This window comes from Triticum dicoccoides, chromosome 7B (genome assembly GCF_002162155.2).
Source record: "Triticum dicoccoides isolate Atlit2015 ecotype Zavitan chromosome 7B, WEW_v2.0, whole genome shotgun sequence".
In the NCBI taxonomy this organism is placed as follows: Eukaryota; Viridiplantae; Streptophyta; class Magnoliopsida; order Poales; family Poaceae; genus Triticum; species Triticum dicoccoides.
In genome coordinates, this window is record NC_041393.1 from 401,804,231 (window position 1) to 401,825,653 (window position 21,423).

Genomic DNA, 21,423 nt, shown 5'->3' on the forward strand with positions numbered 1-21,423 from the left:
GTGCTAACTTCGTTAATTTCAAGATGTTGTACCAGTTCAATATCTCGAAGGTGTTCATAGGGATAGAATATGCGCAGGTCCTTTTTACTCCGCATATTAGATTTGTGTCAAGTCAAACTTTACCAAGTTTGACCAAATTTATATTAAAAAATATCAACATATGCAATATCAAATACATAAACTACGAAACTACATTTCGTAATGAATCTAACAATGTTGATTTAGCATTATGAATGTTGAACTTTTTTCTATAAGTTTGGTCAAAGTAGAGATACTTTGACTTCGGACTTATATGCAGACTAAAAGGCACCAGAGGGAGTATCTGCAATTGTAGCGTGTTAGAAAAATATAAGACGGCGAAGAAAAAAAGCTTTGGCGCCAACAATTTGAAGCCGGCAACGAAATTCTTCTATCGTTTCACCGACAGCTTACCCCGTCGGAGCTAGCGAGTCGACCGTCTCTCATCCGTCGCGCATCCACCACACAGACTCCCCCCCTCTCACACTTTCCCCAACGATACCCTCAAAAATAAGAAAACCAAAAAGAGTAGGAAAACCCAAAACCTAAGCCCCCTCACTCCCGATGACGGCGCCGGAGATCCTGGAGGTGCGGTGCGCCGGCTGCGGCGAGACGCTGGAGGTGGAGCAGGGGATGACGGAGTTCGCCTGCCCCGGCTGCGCCATGCCGCAGGCCCTCCCGCCGGAGCTCATGCCGCCGCCGCCGCCGCGCCCGCGCCGCGCCCTGCCGCTCCACCACGGCGGGGGTGCTAGGGACCAGATGCCGTGCGGCGGATGCGGCGCTGTGCTTGCCGTGCCGCGGGGCCTCTGGCGCATCACCTGCCCGCTGTGCGCCTCCGACCTCGTAGCCGACGGCGACCGCCTTCGGCTGCACCAAGCCGGCGTACAGGTCATTTCGCCTGCGGCCGTTGCTTCCATCGCGTCCACGTCCCTGCGGCGGTCGGAGGTGCTCGGCCTGTAGCTCTTACATTGTGCATTTCACTGATTGATGGGGTTAATGGAAAGTCGAAACGAAAGACTGTATAATCCTAGTGTCAGAGCATCTAAATTTTACTCCCTCTTTCCCAAAATAAGTGTCTTAACCTTAGTGCAACTTTGTACTAAAGTTAGTACAAAGTTGAGACGCATTTTGGGACGGAGGGAGTATAAAATAATGGAGTGCTTGTCTTGAGAGCGAAAGTTGTAGATTTAAAATAGACTAAAGGAGTGACTGCATATTTTGTTGAGAGTCTCCATGTGTGCAGGTACAGATTGCTTGAACTATTGGCAGTAGAGATCTTGAATGGGACCAAGAGGTTCCATCCTTTATCTGATGCATCCTAGTAGTATTTATTTTCGTAACTCCTGCTTAGGCACATATTGTTCAATCTTTGTTTTTTTTACTTACTAGCTTGGCGTGACCGCGTGAGGAATCCTGTCATGTATATGTGATACCTTAATAAAATTCAGAAGATTATAGGTTCGTCTGCACTTAGCAAACATATATATTTCTATATTAAGTACACATTATTAAATAAGTACAACATCACATAATTCCGTTGGTACCCGGTCCTTCCAAGCATTATTAAATTGCTTTGCTTCTTGCCCTTCGAGCAGTTTCTGACTCTTTGGTATCCAAACATTCCATTATATGACAGTACTCTTGAGTATTACATTCCGTAGGGTCGTTCTTTCTGGAAACATCATAACTGAGAGTGGGATACTTCCCTTTTACGATATATATGTATATGTGCAATTGTGTGATGTCTAGTGACATTTTCTTCATACTTTTTTCATGTGTTGTCATGGATCGGGTGCAGGAAGAGCCCAGAAGCCAAGCGATTCACGTGGGACAGGTGCAAGTAGGAAGGTACAATAAACCAATCCATTTTGAGCAGGAACGTGAACCCTCTTTAGCTCGTTCAGTTCATGAAGAGTCAACCAATTCACCCAGATCAAACCCAAAGATAGCAGTTCATGTGCGATGTGCAAAAGATGCACCTGTTGATCAGTTATTTCATAGAGATGAGCCACACATTAAATTACCCAATGGAACTGTTCCCAGACATGATTTTAAGAAGAAAGGTGATCTATCTGCTAGTCCTGGATCCATTTGTGCAGAGAGGATAGTGCTGGACCATCCTAGTAAGGTCAGCAACGCACTGCGATCACAAGGTGGGCCTTCCATTCATTCATTTCATACAGAGGCAGTACATGGGCAGCATCAAAGTAACATCATTGGAAATCATGAAAACCAGAAAGCTAGACATGCTTCAGTGGCTAGTATTGTGGAGCAGGAAATAGTAAAGCCTCCGAGTCACACTGCTTCTGGAAAACAGGTGCATACTGAGTCGCATGGTAACACAACTGGACGGAATCAGAAGAGGAAAAGGAGCAGCTGGACTACTGGTGGGAAGCGCAAGAAAAAACATATGGGCTCAGACAAAGAGCTTCATCCTAAATGTAATAAGTATTCAGCTGCCCAGCCAGAATATACTCCAAATAGCAATACTGTTCAGGAGCCAGTTTCTTCCCCGGATGAAAATCAGTTTAATCCTGCAGATGTTGACAGAATAATTGCCAATCTTTACCCTACTTCATTATCTCAGAAGCAGGCACCTCTAGGGGGATCACACGTGTTGGACAACATTGATGCAACCTTGCCTTGTGTCTCTAGAGATCATGGTACATCTCCAGTGAACCATGTTTCACGGTGCCACTGTCAATGCTCAGCAGATGCTATGGGTGCTCTTGCTAACCGGAGTTTCAATTCAGAACAGGAGCATGAGATTCCTCAGGGAAGTTCCAATGGGATTTGCCCTCATCGTAAAAATGGTGCACAAGGGCAACAAATACAAGATGACAGTCATCCCATGCAGGTGGAAGTTGAGTGTCACCACAACAAAGCTGCAGGACAACACAAGAGTGTAGCAAAAGGCCGCATGCATTCGCCAAATGAGAGGGACTATATTGAAAACCGGTCTCGCACTGGTATTCTCCAGCAGGTGGCCGTAGCTACTGCCTGCTGTCATCCTACACCATCACCGCTGTTGACCGCTACCCGCTTGCCCAGTACCACTGTTCCTTCTGTCACAAGTATGTTTCTACCCAACTATATAGATATCTTTCCAGCACTGTTTTTAAAGGATATCTAACACTGTTGTACATTTTGGTCTCTTGCAGGATCATCAGTTCATCGATCACCACCATATTGCGAACCACCAGAAACTATCCATTCCCAGGTATGTCCCTCTCGCATGATCTCAGCTAAACCTGGGCATTCGTCGTGCTGGGCGGGGCTTACAAAATGTTGGCCTTCAGAACAAGCTTGAGCCCAGCCGAAGCCTGAAAATTTCTCTCTTCTCAAGCCCAAGCCTAGCCTGATCAAAAGCCCAAAGCCTGGAACCCTGCCTGGAGCCCAAGTCACAATAAACATTCAATCCACACATGAAATGCATACTGTTTATGCTATGAAAGCAAGTACTATCATCATTACACACCGACAATATTTCACGAATGCAACGCAGGCAACCTGATAAGAATTGCAGACAAAGCATCCACAAAAGTCACATGGATTATATAGGAGAAGCTATACAAGAAACGCACACATCCATGCGCTAGTAAATAATGAGCAGACCTATCACTGATGTGCTCCTCGACGATGCGCCAGATAGCTACCAGAAACCAGGTGAGGTTGCCAACGAGGCAAACAGCCTGTGCCGGGGACTAGGCGGACGCGATTGGCAATGGTGTGCCGTCGCCGTTGGGGAGGAGGCATAGGCGCGCGACTGCGCAGTCGATGCTGGTCCGAGGTGGAGCCATGGAGACATACAATCAGCGTTGGTGACGGCACAGAGGTGCGCAGGCAGCATAGGGGAGCGCCAACACACAGACAGGAGGGCAGAAGAGGTGATTGGGGGAGATGCATGTGACGGTTAGGGTTAGGGCATCTCCAACGCTGACCCCCAAACCGGACACAGTATCGGAAACTGATGCAGGAGCTGGCCATCCAACTGTAGACGCAAATGTTCGGAAACATTCGAACGGAATTTAATGAAAATAAACAAATTTGAGGCAAATTTAAACAAACCAGACAGATTTCATTCAAACTTTGATAATTTTTAAATAAAACTGGATGATTTTCACCTAAATCGGAGCACATGCATTACATTTTTGACATATTTGAACTAAACCCTATTCTAACCTAGTCTAAATGATCGCTGATGCATGTTTCCCATGACATGCCTTCCCCATGTCCGGCAGCAAGCTCGCCGGCCGGCCATTAGCCCCGAAAACTGAAGTTCCACCTCCGCGAAGTGGGCAAGCGGCTAATCGGCCGACGATGATGAGCCCGACGAGCTTGGTTTCAATGGGAGGGGAGTAAGAGTGGCCTTCGTGGGACCCAAGCGCCGGCGGCCTCCCATGCTCTACTCTTCCTCGCTGCCGGCGGCGCTTGCGAATGTGTCAGCTTCGTCGTCGTGGCATCGGGGCGCGGCCGACACGGAGCTGGCGACATCGTTCGTGCCGCCGTAAAATTCCGCCGCCGCCTCGTTGATCTCCCTGTACATGGCTTCTTTCTCCGCCTGCAGGACGCGGTGCCACTATCGCTCGCGGCGGATGTCGCGGGCGGCGCGGTAGGACAGGAGCGGTGCCTTCTGCTTGTCCACGTCCACTTCCACGTCCGCCATGATGCCTGTGCTGGCAAGTTGCTCCTTCGCGCGCTGGTGCTCGTCGATGACACGGAGGCTGTACTTCTGGTCGGCCTGCGCCTGCCGGAATGCGGCCTCCCGCTCTTCCAACACCATGTCGGTGTAGTGTGCCGGCATGGGCCGGCGAGGACGGTGGCGCCGGCTTGTCGTCGGCCGCCTCTTCAATTGGCTTGTTTGCAATGCTTGCCTTCGGAGAGCTCATCCGCCTGCCAGCCGGCAGCAATGATGGCATTCTCCTTCTTGTGTTCGTCTGAGAGGCTCTCCCACAGGGCTTTGGAGCTCAAGGCCATGGCGGTTGTGGTGCCAGAGAGGAGATAGGGAGTGAAGGAGGTTGGATGTGACTGTTGCCGGGCCTGGCGTTTAAATAGCAGGCGGATGCCAGGCCAAGCGGCGAGGTGGTAAATGTTGGCCAGCAGATGGACGGACTGGTGGCCTTCGCATGTGGGCGCCGAAGGTTCCTCGGCAACCACACATGTTTAATGGAGGGGGGCAGACGAGTGGTTGTCGTTTGAATGCGGAAAGAAGGCGTGTGCTCTGGGAAGCGGCGCGGGTGGCGCTCTCGGTCGCCGCGCCGCTTCAGTGCCGGCTCCAATGAGAGGTCGCGTCTGCTCTGGGCCAGCATGAATGCGGCGTTGACTGCTTCGGGCGGGAAAGGGTGTGGGCGAGGGAGAGGGCTTTGGGGGGGGGGGGCAGGGTTGTCGGCTGTCGGATGCGTGCATGGCTGCTGTCCAGACGCCCGCACCCCCCGACCAGCCAGCGGGCAGATACAGGACTGTGTTGGATGGTAAAACACGTCCGGACCGCGCGGTCCGAGCGGATGGGGCTGGTTTGAGGGTCTGCGTTGGAGATGCCCTTACGATACGGTGGAAACGGAGGGATATGGTGCTGGTCTGCTAATTTGTTGGTCTAGGCCACAGCCCATAAGCGCAGGCTCCCAACACTGCACATGTTTTATCCACTTTCGGACCAGGCTGACAATTGAAGCCCGAGCCTGGCCTAAGAAATATACCGGGCTGCGCATTAAAGCCCAAGCGCACCCTGACTGACAAGCCCAGCCTGGCCCGGGCTGCCCATGCCCAGATTTAGTTTTACCATAGGGTCATGTGTTGTTTCTGTGATGCACTGTTAGCAAGTAGCAATATAATTTCCTCAATTTGGTTGCTAAGTCCTGATTGTGAATTCATCGTTATTTTTTGAGTAACTGTGATTCTTCATGATTATCAATGAAATTTATTTGAGTAACCGATATTATGTGTTCACAAACATTCTTTTTTTAAGTGATTGCATTATTGATTTCATGCAGGATGCTCATGCTCCTGGCATGGGATATATGAAATCTAAAGTGCGCAAGGGGAGGGGCCCTGCAAAACTCACTGAACCACGTAGGGTAGCTGACAGGCCTGTGCTGACTCCGACTAATGTGGAGTAAGTCTTCTCAGATTATTGTATTTTCATCAGATGCCTGGGGTCAACTTGTACTATATAATCTTTCATGTACTTAGCATATTGACTTGTACTGGCAGCACATGGGATATCGACCCTCCTTGTCCCAAGGTGGCCTCTACCATCACTTTACTTCTCAAGCAGTGGCACCCAGGGTCAACTTACGTAATGGCTTGTCAGCAAACAAACGAAGTACACCCAGAACAATTGGTTCTCCACTTTCACCAGTATCATTCGGATAGAAGGGCTATCATCTTGGATGAGTTCCTTGTAAGAAACTTTATCCAAGAATGTCTTTGTAGATTCATCAAGTATGTCTGAACACCCTTCTATTTTGATGACTGCAGCGACGTTACAAGTGGGCCCCTGGGCGGGAGGCAGAGTGCCTGAAGCTATTCGACCGCAGAACAGTCAGACAGTTCACTGGACTCCTGTGTGATGAGAAGCGAAAGGCTAGAGTGAAGTTGTTTGCATCAAGGAAAGTGAAAGGAGCTTCGGATGCTACCAGGTCCAATGGACAGTCAAATTTGGATGACAAGGGTGCTAGCAAAAAGTCGAAGCTGCCGCGCAGAGACCCGGCAGGTGTAGGGCATGAGGATGACGACCCTCTTCAGTGGAAGCAGTTCCCTCCTGAATGGATGCTGCCAAAGTGGTGGGAGATGCTATGTGAGCACTGGGCTTCAGAAGAAAATTTGCAGTTCTCTGTAACGCCCCGATCTGTGTCGCAGGCGACCAGAGTAGGCAGAGGGGGATCTGGGGAAGGGGGATGAGATAAACTGGAGAAGGGGATGAGCAGAGGAGAGAACAGAGGAGGGGAAATAGTTCACTTCTTCAGACTTGCCGATACACGCCCATCTCCAAGGCTTTAAGTACACACGCACGCCAACTGGCCCGGGCCCTATGCGGCAACAGGTGGGACCACACACGCTTACACTTGGCATGCCAACTGGCAGTCACACGGTGGTATGCAGCACCGGGGTGACATTCTCCCCGCCTTGAGAAACGGCCCCTTCTTCGGAGTTACTGTCTTCCCAGATTGGTGACTGTGGATAGCGACGTCGAAGAACTTCATAGTCTTCCCAGGTTGTCGACGGAGGAGTTGTGTTCCATGCCACCTGCACCTGAACCACTGGTGCGTCTCCTCTCTTCATCATCCTCCGATCCAAAATCTGAACTGGGTTAGAGTCCACTGCTGATAAGTCGACGGTCGCAGGCAGTTCGGAGAACACTGGTGTATAATTGGGTGTGAACGGCTTCAGCTGGGACACATGGAACACAGGGTGAATGCGACTGTCGGGCGGCAGCTCCAGCTTGTATGCCGAGGGACCAATTTTGGCGCTGATGGTGAATGGTCCGAAGAACTTGAACGCCAGCTTGGCGCACGGGCGGCTGGCCACCGATTTCTGCACATAGGGTTGCAGTTTCAGCAGTACCTGCTCCCCAACCTGAAAGACGCGCTCAGTGCGATTTCTGTCTGCAAACTTTTTGTACTTCTGTTGCGCCCGAGTCAACTGTGCCTGCAAGTTTTCCTTGTGCAGTGCCCAATCCCACTGCTCCCCTTCCGGCAATGATGCTTGTGTTGCCGGCCATGTTGCCATGCTGCCCTCGTTGGCATCCACCCCATACAGAGCCTTGAACGGAGAGCAACCCAGAGAAGAGTGGAAAGAGGAGTTGTACCAGAATTCTGCAGAGGGCAGCCAGCGACACCATTGCGTGGGAGTGTCGTGAACAGCGCAGCGCAAGTACATCTCCATGCACTGGTTCACGCGCTCGCTTTGTCCGTCCGTCTGGGGGTGATAGGCAGTGGAGTAGAGGAGTTTGGTGCCCGCGCTGGCTAGCAGTTCCCGCCAAAGCACGCTGGTGAACACTTTGTCGCGGTCGGAGACGATGGAGGAGGGAATGCCGTGCAGCTTGACGATGTTGTCCCAGAACACTCTTGCCACTCGTGTCGCCGTGAATGGGTGTCGCAGGGGCACAAAGTGTGCAAGCTTGGTGAAACGGTCAGACAACCACCATGATCGTGTCATACCCTTCGGACTTGGGCAAGCCCTCGACGAAGTCCATTGTCAGATCACGCCACGGGGCTGTCGGAATGGGCAGGGGTGCCAACTTGCCCGCTGGTTTATGCAATTCATGCTTCGCCTGTTGACAAATCTGGCACTGCCGCACATAATCTTCAACATCATGTTTCAGACCCTTCCACTCAAACAGCTTCTTGACTCGGTGGTAAGTTGCTGTCGAGCCAGAATGGCCCCCCACGGCACTGTCATGCAGAGCGCTGATCAGTTTGGTGCGCAGGGCTGTGTTTGCGCCGATCCACAGCCGCCCGCGACGGCGAATGACTCCACGGTACAGCTCGTACTCCTCGTCGTCCGGACTGTGCAGCGCGAGCTGCTGAATCTTTTCCTGGGCATCTGGATCCGTGGCATACGAATTGGCCACTTCCTGAATCCATGTTGGCTGGCAGAGGGACAGAGCATTGGCGCTGTAGTGACTGCCCACGCGAGAGAGAGCATCCGCCGCGCTGTTGTCGACGCCCTTCTTGTACTGGAACTTGAATTGGAGGCCGGCCAATTTGGACATGGCGCGGCGCTGGACATCGGTCACCAGATGCTGGTCCCCAAGCGTGCATAAGCTTTTGTGGTCCGTGACAATGGTGAACGGCCCGCGTTGCAGGTAAGAGCGCCATTTGTCCACGGCCATCATGACGGCCAAGAACTCTTTCTCGTAGGTGGAGAGCTTTTGGTTCTTCACGCCCAACGCCTTGCTGTAGTATGCGATGGGGTGACCGTCTTGGACGAGCACGGCACCGATGCCGGTGTCGCAGGCGTCGGTTTCGATGGAGAAAGGCTTGTCGAAGTCGGGAAGGGCGAGCACCGGCGTGGTCACCATCGCCTTCTTGAGCGTGTCGAACGCGAGCTGCGCCGACTCGGGCCATGCAAAGCCTTTCTTGGTGAGCTGCTGGGTTAGCGGCTTGGCAATGATCCCGTAGTGGGGGACGAACTTGCGGTAATAGCCGGTGAGCCCCAGAAAGCCACGGAGCTCGGTGGCATTGTTTGGAGTAGGCCACTGCGCCATGGCGTCTGTCTTCTCAGAATCAGTCGCGACGCCCTGCTTGGAGATGACGTGACCCAGATAATCAATGTGATCTTGCGCGAACGAGCACTTGGACATCTTGGCATATAGCTGGTGCTCGCGGAGCAAGTTGAGGACGATGCGGAGATGTTCCAAGTGGTCCTCGAGTGTCTCACTGAAAACAAGGATGTCGTCAAGAAAAATGATGACAAACTTACGGGTATACTTGGCGAAGATAGCGTTCATCAGGCATTGGAACGTGGCCGGAGCATTTGTCAACCCGAATGGCATGACTCTGAATTGGAAATGGCCGTGGTGAGTTTTGAATGCTGTCTTGTGTTCATCCTGTTCGCGCATGCGAATTTGATGGTAGCCTGCGCGCAGGTCAAGCTTGGAGAAGAAAGCCGCTCCGGCAAGTTCATCGAGTAGCTCGTCGACGACGGGCAAGGGAAACTTGTTCTTCACGGTCACGTCATTGAGACGCCTGTAATCCACGCAGAATCGCCAGGTGCCATCCTTCTTCTTCGCAAGCAAAACTGGCGCCGCGTATGGACTGACCGAGTGCGTGATCACACCGGCGTCGAGCATTTCTTTGACCTGCCGCTCAATCTCGTCCTTTTGCAATGGAGAGTAGCGGTAGGGCCGTGTGTTGGTTGGCTGGGCTCCATCTTCCAATGTGACCGCGTGATCATACTGCCTGTGAGGAGGCAAGCCGGTGGGTGCGGTGAACACGTCGCTGAATTCTTCCAGGAGATCGTTGATGGGCGTCTGCGAGGGCTTGCGTGGTCTTGGTTTGGGGGGCTGCATCTCGACCATGGCCATTGCCCAGATATCATTGCCGGCGATCAACTTGCATAGTTCTGCCGGTTGCACCGCTGCGAGAGTGGGTGTCGACTTTGGACGAACACCTTGTAGCTTGACTGTCTCACCCTCGTGCAGGAAGGAGATGAATTTCTCCTGCCAGTGGCAAGTCATTGGGCTGTTCTTCTCCAACCAGTCCATGCCTAGGATTCCATCGTATGCGCCTGTGTCGAGCTGGTACATCGGCGTCGAGAACGTGTGGCCCTGCATCCACCACTGGAGCTCCGAAACTTGGCGCGAGCAGGTTAGTCGGTCGCCGTTGGCCACCCGCACATCCAATGTGGCGATCTCTTGCGTTGTCGCCCCAACGCGCTCGACGAACGACTTGTTGACGAAGCTGTGGGTGCTCCCAGAGTCCAGTAGAAGGAGCATAACTTGGTTGCCCACAAGCGCGCGGAGACGGATTGTACTTGGCGCCTCCGAGCCATCCAGGGCGTGCGCTGATATTGTGCAACACTCTGGAGGGGGTGCTTCTTGTTGGGGTGCATCGAGCAGGTCGAGTGCGTGCACGGTGTCGTCGGTGAGCAGCTCCCCGTATGCGCCCACTTGGATGGTGAGGAGCTGGGCCTGCGTGTTGCAGCGGTGATCACGAGTGTACCGGTCTCCGCACTTGAAGCAGAGTCCGTTGGCGCGCCGGAACTCCTTGAGTTGTCGTTCACGGGCGTAGTCGTCGGGCTGTTGGCGGGGCGTGGCCGGCGGTCGGGCGGGCACAGGTGGTGGTGGGCGGCCCTGCGGCTGCGGCCGTGGACGCGCCCTGGGCGTGTTCAGCTCCTCCTCTTGAATGCGTGCGAGAATGGACGCACGCGTGATGCTGTTGGGCGCCTGCAGCCGGACTGCTGCGCGCAACTCGTCCTTGAGGCCCAGCAAAAATTGAGTGATGAAGAATTTGTTGCTGAGAGATGGGTCGAGTGCCAGGAGATGATACATGTATGTATCGAACTCCTTGCGATACTCGCTGACCGTGCCAATCTGACGGAGCTGCAACAATTTGTGCATCTCCATCTCAAATTCGTCGACCCCGAACTCCTCTTGAATCGCAGCGCAGAACGCATTCCAACCGAGGCCGCCATGTGTTTGGCGAAATGCCTGAAGCCAGTGAGCCGCTTGCCCTTCAATGTATAGTGTCGCCGTGGTCACCCAACTCGCGGGCGGCACATGGTAGAGGTCGAAATACGCCCGGCAGCGGTCGAGCCAGAGGTAAGGCGCGCTGCCATCGAAGCGAGGGAAGTCGTGCTTCGGCGGCTTGACGTAGTGGTCACCGTGGTGCTGCTGCTGGTGGTGCGCCTCGCCGATCTGGTGGTACTGCTGGTGCTGGGATTGGACGCCGGGTTGTGGTGCTGTGGCCAACAGGGGCGGGCGCTGGTCTGAGAGGCGCGGAGACGGCGGCGGCCCATGTTGGTGCTGTGGCGCCGGGGCCTGGGGCCGCGGAGGTGGTGGTGGTGGTGGATGGAGCACGGTCGGGGAGTGCGATTCCGACGGTGAGGGCGATCTCTCCAGCGCCTTGCGAGTCTCGTCGACATCCGCCTGCGTGAGATCGACTTGCTTGGCGAGGGAGCGCAGATCTTGCGAGACTTGGGTGTTGAAGGCGATCTGCGCCTCGAGCCGCTTGTCGCTGTCGACCTTCTGTTCGTCGAGGCGCGCGAGAATCGTCTCCATCATGGCCTTGAGGCTGGTGGTGTTGTCGTCCATGGCCGCCAGCAACTGCCGGGTCTGGACGGAGGGCTTGGACGGTGCCGTCTCGCACCCCTGCTAGATCGAACCCCGCCGGGGATTTTGCGTGATCTCGCCGGAGCAAGTCACACCCGAGGCGGTGGATGTTACCGATCCAAATCAGGAGGCAGCAGCGAAAAAAAATTTGGGGCAGGATCGGAGGCTCTGATTACCAATTGTAACGCCCCGATCTGTGTCGCAGGCGACCAGAGTAGGCAGAGGGGGATCTGGGGAAGGGGGATGAGATAAACTTGGAGAAGGGGATGAGCAGAGGAGAGAACAGAGGAGGGGAAATAGTTTACTTCTTCAGACTTGCCGATACACGCCCATCTCCAAGGCTTTAAGTACACACGCACGCCAACTGGCCCGGGCCCTATGCGGCAACAGTGGGACCACACACGCTTACACTTGGCATGCCAACTGGCAGTCACACGGTGGTATGCAGCACCGGGGTGACATTCTCTGCCCTGATGAGGAAGAATCGGTTCACAGGAGGCTCCGCCCGGCACACAGCAGGCTCCCGGAGCATAACCATGCATCGCAAACTTATGGTAAGACTGTCATTTTTCCTGATACACACTTAGGCACCTACATATGACTCTTATTGAATTGAAATAGATGATAGAGAATGGTGGGAAGTCGGTATCGGAAGTTGAACTATTTAATAAGACCCATAAACATGGCGGCGGTAAGGGGGTATTTGTTACCGAGAAAGCAAGGCGAACTGTGGTATGTATTCAGTCATTTGCATCATAAGTCGATTAATAATCATACTGATGTCACAGAACTCAGTTCAATGAATCTGCGTGCTATATATTTTACAGGAGGCCTTCCAGAGGCGTTTAGAGGAGGCAGGTGATACTGAACTAGACCCCCATGTTGTATGGTCGGAGGAGGTAGGGGGCCGTAACCGAGGGAGGTACTATGGACTCCCTGGTATCATTGACAAAGGTCGGATAGGCAACTTGTCAAAGTCCATCCCAGGTTCTTTAGGTCGAAAGAGAAGGCAGCTGTTCACACAGGATCAGGTGCAGGAGATGATCAATCACGCCACACGGCAGATGAATGAAACTTGGGAGAACAGGTTTCAGTCTTTGGAAAAGAGTATGCGTGGCATGGCATCATCGGATGTTTCACAGGTAAATTTTAGTTGATTTATTGCCCAAATGAAGGTTCATATTTTTCATACTGATGTGCCTGTCTGCAGCATGCTTCAGCAGCTGGACCTGGGGCTGAGGATGACGAGGCATCACACGAGGTGGATGTTCATATTCGTTCTTCCTTCTGAATGTGCATTTTTTTAATAGATAGTCATTAATACTACAACATGCCTTGCCTGGAAGCAATCTTGCTATACATGTTACATCAGTTGTGTGGCTTTCAATTCTCTCTTTTCCCCTGGGGGGTCGCTGCACACTAAGTCCATCCTGAGATGAATAGCGAAAGTAACGCTTAGTGAAACTTATCTTTGTCATCGGTTCTAGATGTACATTTACTCCATCAAGTTCGGCTTTCTCTCGTGTGTTATTTGACGACGAAACATTGTATGCTATGCTTTGCAGCATACATCGGATTCTACTGACGATGGAACATATCAATCCGCAGAAGATGACAGTGGGGAGCATAGTGGTGATTAGGATTTAGGAGCACAGGAGTCGCATTTCGGCGCAATTGCTTTGTGCAGATAGTCTGTTTTCATTTTGTGCACACTGTTTTTTGTATATATTGGAGTATGGAAATATTGTGCGTTATTCAGTTTTACTCCCTCTGTCCCAAAATAAGTGTCTTGAGCTTAGTACATATTTATACTAGAGCCAGTACAAAGTCGAGGCACTTATTTTGGGACGGAGGGAATATTATTTTAGGTGTATTTTTTATGTACATCCTCTGTTCAGAAATGTAAGATGTTTTGGCAGTTATACTTCTGAACAGAGGGAGTATTTGTTTGGGCAGCTCCAACAGCTTCGGCCGGGGAAGTGGAAGCCCAAACAACAGCTCCAACTGCTCCGGCAACTCCTAGGGAAACCCAATTTTTTGGCTGGCTCCACGCAGCGCTTCCCTGGAGCGCTCCGAGGAAAATGGTGAGAAGCCGCAGCTGCAATTTTGGGCTCGAGCTCCAGCATTGCAAAAGACAGTTTTAGAACAACCTAAGACATTTTCTATCCCTCAAAAAAAAAAAACTAAGACATTTTCCTCGTGGTTGAGCCCCAGACTAGATCTGATAATCCGCCAGGTTGGACCAGGTTTTGAGCCAGGCTTGGCTAAGCCCGAACTCAAATTCCTAAGCCCGAGCCTAGCACAGCCTGAAACACACGAACGATGCAGTTTCTCAATTAAAAGAGTTACTTTTGTGATATGAAAATAACATATTATACCTATTTTTAATAAAATATATATTTTGGTCATTTTGGTCTTTTTGGGGGGCTTTGAGGTCGGATTTGGGTGGAAAAGTAGAGCTGAGCCTGGCCCAGAGTCCGAGCCGCTAGTAGGTTGTCCATGCACACGTCTACGCTAGACCATTCCCTAGGAGTTGCTTGGCTATGTGATGCCATGAGATAACTATGTGACATTTTTGTAATAAGTGTTGAGTTCTTTATGATTAATGTGATATTGATATTATGTTGCTTCCATTTTACCTTCACATTGCTAGTCTCTTTGGTATTGAGTATTGCCCACTCTCACATTAAGACATGCTGCATACTTCGCCGATACATCCAAACCCCGTGGGAGGGCTTCCTCTAGTTCTTCCACACAAAAACTCAAATAGCTTTGAAAAAACCCGACATACCTAGCTATCATGTTCTATAGTCATTCAAGATATATTGCAATGTAACACTCATCGTCGTTTGCATTACATGACTAGAGATGTCATTTTTCATTGACATTTTGCTTTGCATGATCATATAGAGTTGACACGATATTGTTGTGGCAAGACCACCGTTATTCATCATTTCATACATGCTACACTAGATTATTACACATCCCAGTACTGCCGTACATCATGTTTATTATCATTGAGTTGAGTTGCAAATAATGCAAAGTCTATTGTTAATCATTGCTAGCAGAATGCATGTGCATTGTCACGGGCTTCTGAAAAACAATAAGATGCTACTCACGAAGCTAAAATAACTAAGAACAATCCCGTCTCAGCTGATACATATCTTTTTTTACAATCAGCTAACACACATCTTGTTTTTGACAATCAGCTAACACATATCATTACTATCAAACACTAATGTTATTGACAACTCAAAAATATATTTTTTAAGTTTGAATGTGTTCTATTTTTATTCATTCATCTTAGCATGATCCGGGTCCAAAACATTACGAACATAATCCAGGGGTACCTGACCCAAATTTTACATAACTTATTCACACAAGCTTTCTTCGATACCCAATGAGTAGCTCCATTAGCCGAGCATCTCACCCAGGCCACCCTGAACTCCTCCCTTCACCGCATGCGCTCCTTTACCTCCTCAACAATAAGGCCACATATTGATCTATCAATTTCTGAGCTTCTTACTTTAGCCACCGCTGTTTTTGAGTCTATCTCTAGGATAAGCTTTGCCACGTCCACAACATTTAGAAAAAAATTGATGCGTGTACTGGTATTTTTCCTAGCAAGACTAAGCGTCCACAAAACAAGGTACCAACAGTTTTAGTAACATATTAACTCACTGGTGTTATTTCACAAAAAAAATTCATTGGTGTTATTATTCCCAAAAATATTTGTGTGCTGCTCTAGAACATTACGAAGAGGTTTTCATATATGAAAAATGATATGTACATTGCAACAGATCAACATATACAAATAAAATTAGTTGAAAAGTAATAGGACATCCATTATGAGATGCTAAGATTTGAATCATTGACTATGCAACTTAGTGGGAATTTGGAATAACACATCCTCCTGTGGTCCGCCTACTCGATTCTCAAAGAGAATATTGTGAATATTGTACACACATATAGAAAGAACATCGCAAATTTTGGTATTAATTTGCCGAAAAAGGCTTTCGCCCCGCTTTATATATAAAGCAATGATCAACCACGCCCAAGTACAAACGCATCCCACAACAACACACGCACACACCCAAGGCGGGATACAAAGACACTGAGCGCAACAACACCACCCTTAACACTACAAGAGCAATCGGGGTCCTCCACTGTGAACACGCCATCGCGAAGAGATGAAGCCGCATATGACGAACCGTGTGCACCATCTCACCCGAGCCCCGTCGCTACCCCAACCAAAGAGACGAGTGGAAAGGCCTAGCCTTTCACACTCCTGGGCAGCCTCCACCGCCGAAACCCGAAAGGCCGGCCAAAATTGGCCTCCGGTGACCCGTCCCGCTGCGCCGGGCGCGAGACGAGCTCGATTCTGCAGCCAGGCGCGAGACGAGCTTGGTCCTGCTGCCAGGCGCGAGACGAGCTCGGTCCTGCTGCCGGGCATGAGACAAGCTCGGTCCTGCTGCCGGGCGCTAGACGAGCTCGATCCCGCAACACCGGGCGCGAGATGAGCACTGGATCGCAGCTGGGAGAACGTTAGCCCTTCAATGAGGGTAGTGCCCGGACGACGAGAAGAAGGGTCGAAACCGAAACAGGCCGCTCACCGATGAACCGACGCCGGAGATGTCCAACCGCCACCGTGAGCCAACCCGAACCACCGCTATGAGCCACCACCACGCCGTGGCAGCCCAAATCCATGCCGGGACCCCGAGGGGAGCCCCGAACTGCCCTGCAATAGAGGGGCGCGCCACCGAGGCCGTTGCACGCCCCCGTGCCGCCACACTCCACCCCCCGAGCCTCTCCCGCCGCCTGCCAACAGCAACAGGAAGCCCCTCAGCCTTGCCGAAGCACCACCCAGCCAAGGCAGTGAGCCCTCCGGCCCAAGCTGCCGCAGCCCGAGCCGGATGACAAGGGGATCTGGGCTGCCGGCGACACCACCCGCAGCAGAGCCGCCCCACCAACTCCACCTCGCCCGCTGCCCAACCACCGCGCAGCCGCCGCCGCTCCACCGGCACGGCCGCCCGGGTCGCCGCCGCGCCGTCCCGCGCGAGCGACACGTCCCTGCCAAGCCGCCGCGCCCGTGCCGCGAGCAACAGGGAAGGGAGGCCAGAGGACCCCGCGCCGCCGACGCCGACCGGGCTTCGCCCGGCGGGGCCCTCCGGCGGCGGCGAGGAGGAGAGGAGGTGAGGAAGAGGAGCGGTCCGAAGGCGGCTAGGGTTCGCCCTGCCGCCCGCGGGAGCGGCTTGGGCGAGAGCTCTTTTTGCACTTACAGTTTCCTGGTATTAATTTGTCCATGCTCGAATGACTTCTACCACCAAATCCTAGCTTTCTTGCTTCGTCCATAAGGCTGCATCGTAGAATTTGCGTATTAACCTATTTGTTCATGTTAGTTAAGGCACAAGATGGATGGATGGATGCAAGTGTTCACATGCATCGTCATGCGTCAGCCCCACCGTCAGCCCTTCGTCGACCATTTACAGAGGCTGGCAGGTGCGTGCTCCAGACTTGGTCATCTACAGTGTCGCGGCAACCGAAGATCAAGTTGGAGGTGGGGGTGTAGCAGGGTGGGCATATAAACCGGTAACCGAAGGGCCGAACCGTTTTGACCTGGACCGAAGCCGAAGTGACCGAAAACGATTTTTTCAGTACTGAGATCGGTTAGTGATTCGTAGAAACCGAATTTGTTTCGGTAGTTTCGGTCCTCATCCTCGATCAACCCTAAACCCTAAACCCCACTGGTGGAAAAACAGGCTTCCGTCCAGCCCCATAAGTCGCGAAGCTGTAGGAACCGCGACTAATGGGACCTTTAGTCGCGGTTCTGGAGGTGAACCGCGACCAAAGGCCTGGGCCCAGGGCGCTCGGTGGCCAGCTGGCGCACGTGAGGGTCTTTAGTCGCGGTTGGCCAGGACAACCGCGACTAAAGGCCTTCGGGCACCTTTAGTCACGGTTTGCCAGGCCAACCGCAACTAAAGCCCCTCCCCTATATATACCCATCCAGCAGCCAACACTTAGCCATTTGGAGCCATTCTCTTCACAAGTGGGTGTAGGTTTGCTTTTGGTTCCTCTTATGCACATAAGGTGTTTGATGAAATGCCCCAAGAGTATGAAACAAACATGACATGAAGTGTTGGAGCCACACTCCTCGATCGCGGTTAGCAACTTGATGAACCTTTGATGTGTCATTGATAAAATATGCATGTGTGCAGTTCATTGTTTAATTTATATTGTTTGTAGCTAGTTAGTTTAACAAATGCATGATGGTTAATTATATATTTTATATTATAATAATGCAGATGAATCGGCAATGGATGTACGGTAACCGACTCTCCGGCGAGTTCACTACGGGTTTGAAAGATTTCCTCGTAGTGGCTAATGCGAACAAGCAGGGGGGTTTTGTTATCTGTCCATGTGTTATCTGTAAGAATCAGAAGGGTTACTCTTCCTCAAGAGATGTTCACATGCATCTGCTTCGGCACGGTTTCATGCCAAGCTATAATTGTTGGACCAAGCATGGAGAAAGAGGGATTATAATGGAAGAAGATGAAGAAGGGGATGATTTCATCGATGAAAGCTATCTTGCTCATTTCGGTGATACTTTCATGGAGGATGCTGAAGGTGAAGGGGAAGGTGAAGAAGAGGCACGTGATGATCCTGTTGATGATCTTGGTCGGACCATTGCTGATGCACGGAGACGCTGCGAAACTGAAAAGGAGAGGGAGAATTTGGATCGCATGTTAGAGGATCACAGAAAGGCGCTGTACCCCGGATGCGATGATGGTCTGAAAAAGCTGGGCTGCACACTGGATTTGCTGAAATGGAAGGCAGAGGCAGGTGTAGCTGACTCGGCATTTGAAAACTTGCTGAAAATGTTGAAGAATATGTTTCCAAAGGATAACGAGTTGCCCGCCAGTACGTACGAAGCAAAGAAGGTTGTCTGCCCTCTAGGTTTAGAGGTTCTGAAGATACATGCATGCATCAACGACTGCATCCTCTACCGCGGTGAATACGAGAATTTGAATGAATGCCCGGTATGCACTGCATTGCGTTATAAGATCAGAGGCGATGACCCTGGTGACGATGTTGAGGGCCAGAAACCCAGGAAGAGGGTTTCCGCCAAGGTGATGTGGTATGCTCCTATAATACCACGGTTGAAACGTCTGTTCAGGAACAAAGAGCATGCCAAGTTGTTGCGATGGCACAAAGAGGACCGTAAGTCGGACGGGGAGTTGAGACACACCGCAGATGGAACACAATGGAGAAAGATCGACAGATGGTTCAAAGATTTTGCAGCTGACGCAAGGAACATAAGATTTGCTCTAAGTACGGATGGCATGAATCCTTTTGGCGAGCAGAGCTCCAGCCATAGCACCTAGCCCGTGACTCTATGCATCTACAACCTTCCTCCTTGGTTGTGCATGAAGCGGAAGTTCATTATGATGCCAGTGCTCATCCAAGGTCCGAAGCAACCCGGCAACGACATCGATGTGTACCTAAGGCCATTAGTTGATGAACTTTTACAGCTGTGGGGTGGTGTCCGTGTGTGGGATGAGCACAAACAAGAGGAATTTGACCTACGAGCGTTGCTTTTCGTAACCATCAACGATTGGCCTGCTCTTAGTAACCTTTCGGGACTGTCAAATAAGGGATACAATGCATGCACGCACTGCTTACATGAGACTGAAAGTGTACATTTGCCAAATTGTAAGAAGAACGTGTACCTTGGGCATCGTCGATTTCTTCCGAAAATTCATCCAGTAAGAAAGAAAGGCAAGCATTACAACGGCAAGGCAGATCACCGGCCGAAGCCTGCGGAACACACTGGTGCTGAGGTATTTGATATGGTCAAGGATTTGAAAGTCATCTTTGGAAAGGGTCCTGGCGGACAATCAGTTCCGAAGGGAGCTGACGGGCACGCAGCCATGTGGAAGAAGAAATCTATATTCTGGGAGCTAGAATATTGGAAAGTCCTAGATGTCCGCTCTGCAATCGACGTGATGCACGTTACGAAGAATATTTGCGTGAACCTCCTAAGCTTCTTGGGCGTGTATGGGAAGACAAATGATACAAAGGAAGAACGACAGGACCAGCAACGTTTGAAAGACCCTGATGACCGGCATCCGGAATGGTTTCAAGGTCGTGCCAGCTACGCTCTGACCAAAGAAGAGAAGGTCATCTTTTTTGAATGCCTGAGCAGTATGAAGGTCCCGTCTGGATTCTCGTCCAATATAAAGGGAATAATAAACATGGCGGAGAAAAAGTTCCAAAACCTGAAGTCTCACGACTGCCACGTGATTATGACGCAATTGCTTCCGATTGCTTTGAGGGGGCTCCTGCCGGAAAATGTTCGAGTAGCCATTGTGAAGCTATGTGCATTCCTCAATGCAATCTCTCAGAAGGTAATCAATCCAGAAGTTCTACCACGGTTACAGAACGATGTGATCCAATGTCTTGTCAGTTTCGAGTTGGTGTTCCCGCCATCCTTCTTCAATATTATGACGCACCTCCTGGTTCACCTAGTCGAAGAGATTTTTGTTCTCGGTCCTGTATTTCTACACAATATGTTCCCCTTCGAGAGGTTCATGGGAGTATTAAAGAAATATGTTCGTAACCGTGCTAGGCCAGAAGGAAGCATCGCCAAGGGCTATGGAAATGAGGAGGTAATTGAGTTTTGTGTTGACTTTGTTCCTGACCTTAAGCCGATTGGTCTTCCTCGATCGCGGCACGAGGGGAGACTAAGTGGAAAAGGCACGATCGGAAGGAAATCAACGATATGTATGGACGGCCATTCTCTGACTGAAGCACACCACACTGTACTGAACAATTCCAGCTTGGTGGCTCCGTACTTTGAGAAACACAAGAATATTTTACGCTCGGACAACCCGGGGAAGCCTGAATCCTGGATTAGGAAGGCCCACATGGAGACTTTCGGCAGTTGGTTGAGAAAACATTTAATGAATGACAATGATGTTGTAGATCAGCTGTACATGTTGGCCAAGACACCATCTTCGACTATAACGACTTTCCAAGGGTACGAGATAAATGGGAATACATTTTACACGATCGCCCAAGATAAAAAGAGCACCAACCAAAACAGTGGTGTCCGCTTTGATGCAGCAACCGAGAATGGGCAAAAGGTCACATATTATGGTTACATAGAGGAGATATGGGAACTTGACTATGGACCCTCCTTTAAGGTCCCTTTGTTCCGGTGCAAATGGTTCAAGCTAACAGGAGGTGGGGTAAAGGTGGACCAGCAATACGGAATGACAATGGTGGATTTCAACAATCTTGGTTACCTTGACGAACCATTCGTCCTAGCGAAAGATGTCGCTCAGGTTTTCTATGTGAAGGACATGAGTAGCAAACCGAGGAAACGGAAAGATAAGAAAACGATCAGTACATCATGCGATGATCCAAAGCGCCACATTGTTCTTTCAGGGAAAAGAAACATCGTGGGAGTGGAAGACAAGACAGACATGTCAGAAGATTATAATATGTTTGCTGAAATTCCGCCCTTCAAAGTGAACACCGACCCAAGCATTAAGTTAAATGATGAGGATGCTCCATGGATACGGCACAATCGTAAGCAAGCAGGGACACAAGGGAAGAAATGATGTGTAATA

The 21,423-nt window shown here is 50.9% G+C and overlaps 1 protein-coding gene across 3 annotated transcripts; it reads left to right on the top strand.

The window, feature by feature from the left end:
- Positions 1–505: 505 nt before the first annotated feature.
- Positions 506–13,713, top strand: LOC119338369. 3 transcript variants are annotated; one of them, XM_037610683.1, is made up of 11 exons: positions 506–963; positions 1,817–3,092; positions 3,180–3,238; positions 6,009–6,130; positions 6,229–6,418; positions 6,496–7,280; positions 7,362–12,345; positions 12,413–12,523; positions 12,619–12,933; positions 13,002–13,052; positions 13,357–13,713. In XM_037610683.1, exons 1-6 carry the CDS (start codon positions 583–585, stop codon positions 6,916–6,918), a joined length of 2,451 nt encoding a protein of 816 aa, XP_037466580.1. In that variant the 5' UTR covers positions 506–582; the 3' UTR covers positions 6,919–7,280; positions 7,362–12,345; positions 12,413–12,523; positions 12,619–12,933; positions 13,002–13,052; positions 13,357–13,713. The 3 variants fall into 3 exon arrangements, with proteins under 3 accessions (XP_037466580.1, XP_037466579.1, XP_037466581.1); XM_037610682.1 differs by having other exon boundaries at positions 6,496–12,345; XM_037610684.1 differs by lacking the exon at positions 12,413–12,523 and having other exon boundaries at positions 6,496–12,345.
- Positions 13,714–21,423: the final 7,710 nt, after the last annotated feature.

Bases quoted from the DNA above. Each gene is read 5' to 3' on its own strand.
- LOC119338369 (XM_037610682.1), top strand. From the start codon at position 583: ATGACGGCGCCGGAGATCCTGGAGGTGCGGTGCGCCGGCTGCGGCGAG. The intron at 964-1,816 runs GTGCTCGGCCTG...GATCGGGTGCAG, and splicing joins CGTCCCTGCGGCGGTCGGAG to GAAGAGCCCAGAAGCCAAGC. The intron at 3,093-3,179 runs GTATGTTTCTAC...GGTCTCTTGCAG, and splicing joins CACTGTTCCTTCTGTCACAA to GATCATCAGTTCATCGATCA.